At 39.7% G+C, this 11,099-nt stretch overlaps 1 protein-coding gene across 1 annotated transcript; it reads right to left on the bottom strand.

Moving 5' to 3' along the window:
* Positions 1 to 7,886: 7,886 nt before the first annotated feature.
* LOC103709565 (glutaredoxin-C7-like) lies at positions 7,887 to 10,380 on the bottom strand. The gene is made up of 2 exons (XM_088707979.2): positions 9,803 to 10,380; positions 7,887 to 9,149 (listed from the first exon to the last, which is right to left on the bottom strand). Exon 1 carries the CDS (start codon positions 10,252 to 10,254, stop codon positions 9,808 to 9,810), a length of 447 nt encoding a protein of 148 aa, XP_088564105.1. The 5' UTR covers positions 10,255 to 10,380; the 3' UTR covers positions 7,887 to 9,149; positions 9,803 to 9,807.
* Between the last annotated feature and the right edge of the window lie 719 nt (positions 10,381 to 11,099).

Here is an 11,099-nt window from a genome sequence, read left to right as displayed (position 1 = left end):
CCCGATCCAACCCGAATGATCTGTCGGGTCAAAATTTGTAGGCATGGACCCAACCTGACCCGACCCGACCTTCAACCGGGTCGGATCTGGGTCCAAAATTAGAATCCGAACAAGAAATCGGATCGGATCGGGGTTACTCAGGACCCGACCCGATCCATTTGCAGCCCTACTTGTGAGAGCCTCCTTCTTGAATTGGGGACTAAAACACATCTGCCCCATGATGGAGACATACCAACTTAGCTCCATAGTCTCACCTTCTTTTTCCAATATAGATATGATTAAAAGGTGTCTGGAATGGTATCATGATGACGTATCGTGTGCAGCCAATCAGCCTTGCCCCTTGTATTACTTATGCTTAGAAAAGCCATGCCATATAAAGATTTTCCAATGCCTGGTTTGAATCAATTTTCTTTGCATGAGTTCAAAAAGTGAGTTAAAGTTGTAAGACTTGTGCTTCAATATCTATAGTAAAGCCTGCCAAAATAAGTTCCTTTTAGAGGGCCTGCAGCCATGCAAGGGATTTAGCCTGCAACATATCACATGGGTATTTTGGAATTTGGGAAGCTATCTACACAAATGTGATGAAGAGACGCAACTTCTTAAACAACCTAGTGGACAATTGAACTACCCAGTTATGGCGGTTGTCTCTTCTCTGGTATTAGTTTTGATCTACGTTTATAATGACATGCGTGTTTTTATTTATTTTTTTTTTGGCAAAAAAACAGAGCACAAAGTTGATACTGGAATCCATTAATTCAAGGCCAGAATAGCTTTCTAGGTTATGTTATAAACAATTGATGCCACAAACCAACATGCTTGAAATGTACGTCATCATGGATCAAAAGATAAAGATATTGAAGAAAGATTTAGCTAATAGTTTTTTGGGAAGATAAATAATTACACGGACTTTACTAGCTCAATTAGAACGTTGGAGAGATTCCTTCTTTGTTTCCAACAACTCTCCATCTTCCTTATTGGTTTCCAACTGCTCTATATCTTCCGTATTAGTTTTCATAATTCTGCATCTTCAACAATACTTGACAGATTGGTGGTTTTATTTTTTAGAAGAAATTGCATGATTGATGATAATTGCATTATTGATGGTTTCCTAACATATATATATATATATATATATCTCCAGCTTTTGTTGCAAGGCTCGAAGTTCGGAAAATGATGGTGGCAGAAATAATAAAAAAGGGGATAGATCTTGTGCTAACAACAAGGTTGATGATAAACTCAAGGATGATAAAGTCTTTTTAATGATAACTTTCTTTGTCCAGGTAGATGTGGGATTACTTTTATCGTGACCGGTTCTTGAACCTATCTACCCTTGAATTAAAAAAATGCCAACGACCATATCCTCGGGCAGGAGGAGACGTAATAGGCTGCATGTGGTATGGGAATTAGATTCATCGCTTTATAAAATGAGAAATGCTCGTCAGACTCCATCAACGCATCCCTCCGCGTATGATGCCAAGCTAATCTGGTGAAGTAGGCCCTATCTAACCTTAACACAGAACTGGCGTTAATCTTGTGTCCATATAACATTATTCTTTAGAATAGAGGAAGTAATTCTTTGTCAATATCGTTATAAGGCTGCCAAGTCATGGATAGGATAAGAAAGAGCCCAAGTATAACCATGAACCAACATGCACAAAAACGAGCAAAAAGAAATAGAAAGAAAAAAAGAAGCAATCTATATTAATTGTAAAATACATGATAGAGGACGTAAAATTAAAAATCCATTTTATGGGCCATGATCTACGTATCATGAGACAAGAGTAAATTTAAATTTATGAGATTTGGATGATTAGATCATAATATCACTAAAACCATCTATTTCGATACCTACTTGATGATTAAGTTAAAAGAGCACCTTGGATTTTAACTTTGGTTGGTCCGTCGTAGGTTTTGAATTATCGGCTTAATTTTCAAGAAGTTAAACATAAAAATGCATGAGTCCTATTTTTGTTCTTCATGGTTTAGCATAAGAAAAGTAGTGGGCGGAGAATGGTTGATGAATCAGAGCTAGCTCCCTTGCCGGTTAATCATTCCATTATGACGTGACTTCCACAACTTGCCTCTAGAGTCAGAGTCGTCCATGCCTGCCTTCTTTCCGCGTCTCCAAATTGAAACGTTCAGGACGATATATAAAGTAGGGAACAAGCTTTAGCAGGGAAACAGAAACAAATACTTGGTCATGATGGGGTCCCAACTAGGTTTTAGTCTAGATTGCTTGAAAGGGATGTCTTTCCCACCTTCACGAACTCGGATTCGTTGTGGACAGAACATCATTACGGGCTTGTTCCAGGTTGGGGGATATCATGATTGTGGGATACCCTTCAAGACAGTGGCAATAATTCAAGCCCGGTAAAAAATTGGACAATGACCAGGGAAAGGCTTCCTACGAAGTACCAACTCTTTTGTGAACACCTTGCACTTACATTCCACATTTCTACGTTCTATTTGTTCGATTTGCCAGCTTGATTGAGAAGATACTAATCACCTTCTACATCAATGCATGAAAGCTAAGCAAACTCGGCAATCGCCTCCAATGGAGCCCAGGGAGCTTGTGCTGGCCTGGGAGATGGCTTTGCTTGCTTGCGAAAATTCGGGCCGCTTACTAACTTGGGTTCTACGGCAGGCCCCTAAGGATGGTTTGTGAAGCCCAATATTGATGGTTACTCCCCAGTGAAGAGCCCAATAAAATGAAGAAGCTGATAGAGTTGGGAATCAAGAGTAGATGATGCTTTATGCTTCCACATAAGTTGCCTAAGCAATCTCTATTATTGCTTATCTATAAATTTAATAAATTGTATCACAGGAAAAGAACATCGGAGCAAAAGTATAATTTAGAAAACAATGAAATAAAACTGAATAATGTTTTCCCTAGACATGGTGAAATATGTGCCACCTTCTGTTAGGCAAACTTCTTTAGTTTCTTGAGAAACATGGTACTGCTGCCTTCCAGGTTGCTACCATATTTTACTTTGTGGGCTAAGTGCATGAGTTGAGAATAGGTCATGTCAAAATAAAAGTATGTCAGAAAGAAATTGTATTTCAAGAAAATAATGACATAAATTTTGAACAGTGCTTTCCTTTGGAGGAAAAGGATTCATGTAGCTGGCCTAACTAGTTTGGGATTAAGGCTTAATTGGGTTGAGTTAAGTTTTCCTCAGAAATGATGAAAAGTGTGCCATCTTCTCTAGATACGATAAACATAGTAGCAGCACTACCTTCTGGATTTGAATCATAACTTCTTGTCGGCTAATCAAAGTTCTTCAGAGTTCCCTGCTGTGAGGAAACACTTGCTCAGGGAAGAAGAAAGAAGGCTATGTGGCACTTCTTCAGGCTCTCACCCTGTTGCTGCTGCCATCTGCAGTCAATTTTGATTCCTCTCAGTAGTTTTAATGCACCTTTTCTGTTATTTCTGATCTCTACTTCTTGTATCTTTTGCTTTGCTAATTTTCATTAACAAAGTTGGGGGAAGGTTTTCCTTCCTCCATTACACCAAAACAAGACAAAATTAGGGAAGGCAACAAAGGTGTTATTGTCAATTTTACTTATTATTTGTTTATGGTTTATCATTTTCCGGCCGCCTTGTCTTCTGGGCAAAGGTGGCCTCCTCTAGTCGCTCATTTGCTGACTACAGTCTTCTAAAACATTGCCCATCATACCCCATACAGAGATAATAAAAAGCTAGCCTAATTATAAGATTGATAATTAGAAGGCAGATTCATGTTTGTTCCACAGAAGCTACAGCACACAATCAAGAAAACTATCTTCATCATCTAAACAAGCTAATGAGAATCACAAATAGAAGTGCGCAAAAGAAAAGGGAAATCTCAAGAGCATACCTATGCTCTCTTTCAAAGGTTAGTTTCATGACCAAGTCAATAATGTTTTTTGCATTGGCTATTTTTGCATCATCTGCTTCTTACCAAACCCAGTTCTTCATTTAGTTCCAAATTGGTTTCACTTAATAGAGAACACTTAACTTCAGCATACCCGGCCCTAGTTTCAGCATTTTGCGACCTTTCCTTTAGATCCTCAATGGTATGTTCCATACTGCCAGGTGCAGCATATAACAAATTTCTGCTGCTTCTTAATTGCTTCAGCGGATGCTTTTACATGTTCCAACTGTGTATCTGAGTCCTTGAGCTTCCTCTGTAGAAAGATTGCAATTTCTGATCCACTATTTCTAAGCAAATCTAGCTGCTCATTAAGTTCCCTGTTAGTTTTAGTTGATTGTGTACAACTAGACTCCAGACTTTCAGCCTTGATTTCTGTTTTCAAGTGACTTACCTTGAGACCATCAATTACATTCTCCAGCTGAGTGAGTTCGGAATGTAACACGCACTGCTGCTCCTGACTATCTTTGAGAGAGGACTTTGCCACCGGCAATTGGATATCGGATTCACTTTACTGCTTCTCAAGTGCTCTTACCTTTTCCCTCGAGTCAAGATCTCAGAACCGCCAAGCACTCATTTATCATCAGCTTCTTTGAGGCTTATTTCTAGATCATTTTCTTGTAACACAAGGATGTTATCACATTCTGCACAACTAGTTTTCAGGTTCCCCAAAGCACTTTCTCCAGCTGATTACTTCATTTCACATTCTCGATGTACCGATAAATTTAGGTTTGGCGGGACAATCTGGAGTTTTGCTATTAATTCTTTTGAAATGCCTCGAAGGAGCTCTGCAGCATTTTGTGCCTCACACATTTTCTCCAAAATTAGTTCTATCAGTTCTTCCATTAAGTAAGATTCCCATTCTGGCATTGTGCAGCCTTAATTAGAGGTCCTCTTCAGTAGATATTGAATCTGACAGCTTCCTTTCAAGATCCATCTCCCTGGCCAAAGATTTCTCCAGCATCTGTGGAGCATGTCTTTGCTGAACCACTGTCTGGAGTTTCCACTTGCTATTCATGGAACAGAATGGTCATTTTGACTGCCTTCATCTCTGCCGGTCTCCGTCCGACAGCACGCATTAAACTAGAAATTAACACCATCTTCAATCTTGGCATAAACATAGCTCAAAAGGAGATGATTTTGACTTAACAGGTTTTTCATCACGAGTGAAAGCTAAGATTCTTTCTTTCAAACTTGGCTGATTGCATTGTAATGTCTGCAATTAGATCTTGCAACTGCTTTAAGGACTCTGGAGCATCATGCAACTTCGCTTCTATTTCTACTGAAGATTCTCATCATGAGAAAGCTTCCGGTAGGCATCCACGATTTCCATCTGGAGCGAAGTCATAAAGTTGTCAGCTTCTTAAATTGACCTCTGCGCTCAGAACTCCAGACATGGCGTCAAACACAAAGGCCTTCCCAATGAACTCATTCGAGATGTCCTCCTCATACTCTGTGATCAGAGCTTCAAAATCACTCGCTCTGCTTGTCACTTGCATTAAAAGTATCTCCAACAAGTTCAGTAATTTTTCGGAAGAACATGCGAGGTCAAGTTCTACTCTCGTTAAAACCTCCATGGCAGTTCCTTGGAGAAAATTGCCAGTATATAAATATAAAATCCGGAACTTTATCAACTAAAATTAGAATCGTCTGAACCGATTTTTGTGTCGAATAATAATTCTGACGAGAAAACACCAACATAAAACGATCCCCAATCAAAGAGATCGGCAGAAAATCGTTCGAACCATACCTCCGTGTCATTATTATTATCGCTAAGATCGATGGATGGATGGATCGTGAGAAAGAGAAGAACCCTAAACTAGAACCCAATTGAGATTTATTTATTTTTTTTAAGAAGAAGAAGAAAAAGAGAGATGCTTTTTTTGCGTGAAGGGATCTTATTCCATCTCCGGTATGGAATCGCAGCCGGGTTCGGGTTGTATCTTCCGCACGAAGGGGTGATTGACCTTTTTCTCGCGATGCCAATCGTTGGATCGTATAAAAGCCGCTTTAAGAGCTGTGCAGCAGACAGAAGGAGAGGTTGAAGTGATTTGGAAGATTTTTTTTTTTTTTTTTACACAACGGCTACAAGTGTGAATGCTGCCAATAAAATCAAAAAACAGTAGTTCACTAAAAGGCTCTGATAAAAAGTCTTGATTTTTTCATATAAAGTTATTGATGTGATGAGCAGTAAAGGAAGCAATCCAGTCAGCCGCATTATTTATCTTTTTATAGACATTCGTGGCTATATACAAACCACACTCCTCCAAAATTCTACAGCTGTCGAGGCGTGATCCAACATTCTTTTCGCGAAAGAAGATTGACCATGCTTTCACGGAAAAGTTACAACCCGAACCCATCTCAGCCGTTTGTAACTAAATTACTCGGTATGGGATGTCTTGTACCTCTTCTCTTTATTGTATTCCGGCGGAACTTTCTACTGTAGGAGCAAAAGATTTGTTCGTATAAACTTTTCTATATATCAACATGCCTCTATCTTTGCTACGCATATCAGATGGCTGGTTCTCTTGCTCGCGTACGACATAAACTATGTATTAATCATGATGGGACATCTAAAATTATAATTTAAGTATATACAAGTGCCGAGAAATTCTTATATGTAGAGATTTTTTTTGTTAAAATAAATTAGGGAGTAATTTATTATATATAATGAGTAATTCATAAAAATAATTTACGACTAGTCCATGTGAGCTAAAAGCTGCCGCATTGGCCGCCAATCAATTCAAAGCTAAGTTAAATAACTTAAGTTCAAAACTTTCATTATCTATATATAATCTAGCTCTTATTATATCTATAGTCCTTGCATTAACACGGGATACCATTATTCTCTATTCTCCAAATATCTTTGAAGAAAGTTTAATTAATAAATAAATCTCCTTTTATGGGAAAGAAAGTTCTTCATACAGTTGGCTATTCTAGAAAACTTGAAGTTCGCTGTAATCTTCACCACCACTTTTAGTTAATCTTTCTACAAAGGAGATACTTGGGGCTGACGAATAATATATTTGCAAATGTCATATTTAGATGGACGAACATCACTAGTTTATAGGAATGGCAAAGCCATGAAAATTTGAGTGAGAGGACCAAACGGATCAATTAAACTATGTAATGAATTACATCTTGCCAATATATGCAAATTTTGGTTCTACAAATTTAAGCAATCAATCTAACTAAAAGGTCCAAAAGCAACTCATATTATAAAACAAGCTCTTGATTGCAATCCAACAGTTCTTTCACTATCTATCCATCCATGGATCTCTATACTCGCTCATATTTGAATAATTGAACTATTTTTTGGAGAAAAAAAGGCCATAGCCATCCACCTTTTAGCTATATCATTTGCTTAATGAGTCGATGCTATTGCTCCCTGCCCTTGAATCTAACATATGTTTTTTTATTATTATTTTATTTTATTTTAATGACAACCACCATAGGTTGGCCGAACGCATTTGAGTATATGAATGAAAATACCATATAACAATTTAAAAATGCAATAGAAGCCATGTTATGATGAAAGCCTAGTCAAAGTTTTTTTGATGAAGCATAGTAAGCCTAGTCGAAGTTACTTGTAATATTGCATCCAAATAAGAGGAGCATGCACATACATTCATCTTATGAATTTCTCCAAAATTAGTAGCATCATGAGATTCTCACCCATATGCACCGAAAGTTAAATTATTTGGTATCTATATCATGTCAGATAAGCTTCTATTCATTGCTTGGATTCTATCATCCTTCCCTTAATTCCCTTATATATTATTTATATTTATATGCCCTTATGGGGTATTAGAAATTGTTTCGTGTGGCCTTCAGAACCCAATATTCCAACGAGGCAATTTAAACTAGGGGCTCATGTTATGCACCTCATCCACATTGTCTTGTTGGAGGAACGAGACTCGATGCATTTCAAGAAGCACTTGAATTATTGCATTTACATTATTACTATAGAAAATATTAGACACCAGTAAAAGAGTCGGGGGACATCTTATTTATGTAATGGAAATATTTTCTATAAGCTTCTCAAGCCTACAATTGTAAAGAGACCACGAAGGCATTGGAAATTGAAAAAAAATATAGTGGCATGGAAACAGTCCTATATTAACCAAGACAGATGCTTTTGACCACACAACCAAGACATCTGGATGAAATTGTAGAAGAATTATTGAAGAATTGATGGAAAAAGTTGTTCCAGAGGAATTTGGAAATCAATGGAGTTATTTGAATCTATAGGCCCATAATTTTTTTCTTTAAGGGGTGTGGGTGGAGAGAAAGATTCATTGTTTGTTATAAAATTGGGTCAAACAGTTGTTCATCTTGTGTATACGTACATGCATACACAAACACAAACATCTATGTCATCTTGAAAACTTCATTTACTTTTCTAGATAATGCCTAGTTGAACTGTATCCTAACTAATAAGCATTCCTCTCTCAATAAAGGGGGTCTGATGGTGGCACTCCATCTATATTTTTTCGAAAAAAATATAAACATTTACTTTTCTTTATAGTGCATCCATCAAAAACCTTATCTTTTTGGCCTTCTCCAATATAACTATCTTTGATTGGTCCACATTGTTGCGGCTAGCACTATCTAGCCAACTAGCAAGCACTAATCCTCTATTATTGGCTTATCACCAAATACACATTGGACGGACTAGAATGTTTATCAGTCACTCATGTAGCTAGCTGTTAAATTTGTTACTGACATCACAAGAATCAAGTTTTCAATTCACATAACGACAACTAAAAATATAATTAAAAACTCATATGTTGAACTAAAATAGATGAAGACAAATGAGAGTAATTGTCAAGGTTGCTTGAGCATAACTTAAGCTGCAATTAAGAGTCCCAAATGTTACTTGTTGGCGACCAAAAAGACTGCTATTGGAGCTGTAGGCTTCCATCAGGAAAATATCTTAGAAGCAAGCTTGCAAGACGTCACTAATGTCAGCGTTTCCAAAGATCAGACAAAGAATTTTAGCAAAAAAAAAAAAAGATCAGACAAAGAAAGGGCCAATATTGGCAATTACCTTTCGGTGCCATGGTACACAATCTCCCTGTCAGAGACAAAGGGAAATGATACCTTACCTTCCACATAGGAAACATCGCGCCGGAATAGGCGACAATCTCTCATTTCACCCCAGCCACAATGTCATCATTCCTCTCTCCTTTGGGGAACAATAAAAGGCACTCTCTTCCCAATCAATACAGCATCCATCTAATCAGATGAACACAACCAAATGCCGAGCAAGAAAAAAAAACATTGGCCTGACGATTGAACTGCATTTGAATCAAGTTTTTGTGAAGAAAAAAAAAAACATCGATGCCATTTAGCTTATAATAAGTGAGCTTGATAAGCAAAGTTGAAGAGCGTCTTATAATAATGATCAAATACTTCGAATTGAAAAGTAAAAGTATCCAGTCAAATTAACGTGGGCGTGTCGTCAGCCAAATTAAAAGAGCGATCGAAACTCGTTCTTTCCGCAACGACATGACATGACGTTTCCTCCATTATATTTCCATCCATCCATCCAATCTAATTTAATAGTTTATCCGCTTTAAAATATTCATCAAGTCGCAGTAAAAACAAAAAGAGCAAAACCGTAAAAAACTGGTAATAATTGCAGCCAGACATTAAAGTACTTCTTTTTTTACTACTTACTCTTTTTTTTTTTTGACGACCCCTTTGTTTTCCCTTTTTACCCTTCCACCCTTCCCTGATATGGTTTATTTACAAACGCCAACGGGGACTTCCCCAACCTCCGACTCGATCTTTCCAACCCGGCTTTTTTTAAAAAAAGAAAAGAGTTACAGATCCACAGACGTGCTGAGAAATTACAATTTTATTCTCGAGAGGTCGTGGGAATTTACCACTTCTAGCCCCAGAGAGCTCCCACCTCCCGGAGCCTGGGGACGAGGAGGCCGCTGAGGTGGAGCCCTATCAGGCCCTTCAGGCCTCCGACCGGAGAGCCGCCGATGAAGAGCGCCGGCAGGCCCACGGCGGCCGCGGAGGCCGCCGCCGCCGTCTCCTCCGCCTCCTCCAATTCGATCACCGTAGGGTGGACCCCGACCGTGGCGAGGAGGTGCTTCATGACGTGGCACATGCAGCACCCCTGGCGGCTGAAGATCAACACCGGGTTCTCCAGTATCAGCCGCTCGATCCGCTCCTCCGGCGGCTCAGCCCCATCGATCGACAGCGCCGCCCCACTCTTCTTCCCCCCAGCCCCTGCCGCCGCCGCCGCTGACGTCGCCGCCGCCGTAGCTGCCACCGCCACCACCTCGCCGCCTGCCAGAGGCCAGCAACTCACCCCCTGCATCGCCATCCGTTTTCCCCCAAAAAGATCGCCGAGATCCGTTACCGGGAGCAAGAGAGGCAAAGAGAGGAAGAAGGGGAGCGATCAAGAGGCAAGAGCAAGATCGACGGAAGCACAGGGACGGGAGAATTTATAAAATTTTTAAAGCGAGGAGGGGGTTCACATGGGTGTGAGGGGGTGACGTCACCTTGACGGTGACGGGAAACAGTGGGCCTGAGCTTGCCTCACGAGCCCCTGGGCGGGCCCGGGGCTGGCGTCATCTCCCACCACGCCGCACGGTCCGTCCGTCCAGTGTGCCCCTCCTTTTGACGCGTGGATGCAATTTGTCCGCTCGACGATCTGATCGGGCTCATGGGGTCCATGGATGATCGGCCAGTGGTGTACGTGGCATTCTCCAGCACCGTCGATGTCTATCAGAAAAGAGGGGGCGTTAGTGGACCGTCCATTTTGACTACCCAACATCAAGACGTGGCATAAACTAAACGCTGGCTGACGTGGGGGTGGGAAACGAGCTTAGCAGCTCGAGCTCTCGTCAAGCTTGATCGAGAGAGAGAGAGAGAGAGAGAACACTATTCAAACTGAGTTCAAAACGGAAAAAGCAAACTTGGACCGGTAACATAAGTTTGAAATTAATATCAAATCGAGTAAAAAAACAAAAAGACTTGACCCAGCAGAATTCGACTTGATTTGACTCCAAAGTACGTGAATATATGTATATACATGTATTTATGTATTATATGAGTTTACATGATATTATTGGATTTTAAATCCGGTAATCCTAGCATTAGAATCCCTTTAAACATGAATATTTATTTTTCAATTCACTAAATATTAATTCAAATTTAACCGAGTTC

This window comes from Phoenix dactylifera, chromosome 12, assembly GCF_051530095.1.
Source record: "Phoenix dactylifera cultivar Ajwa chromosome 12, Ajwa_hap1_PhDact_Kaust_v1.1, whole genome shotgun sequence".
NCBI classification, from domain to species: Eukaryota; Viridiplantae; Streptophyta; class Magnoliopsida; order Arecales; family Arecaceae; genus Phoenix; species Phoenix dactylifera.
This window is presented reverse-complemented; position numbering and strand designations above follow the sequence as displayed.

Excerpts from the sequence above, each read along its gene's own strand:
- LOC103709565 (XM_088707979.2), bottom strand. The coding sequence starts at position 10,254 with ATGGCGATGCAGGGGGTGAGTTGCTGGCCTCTGGCAGGCGGCGAGGTG.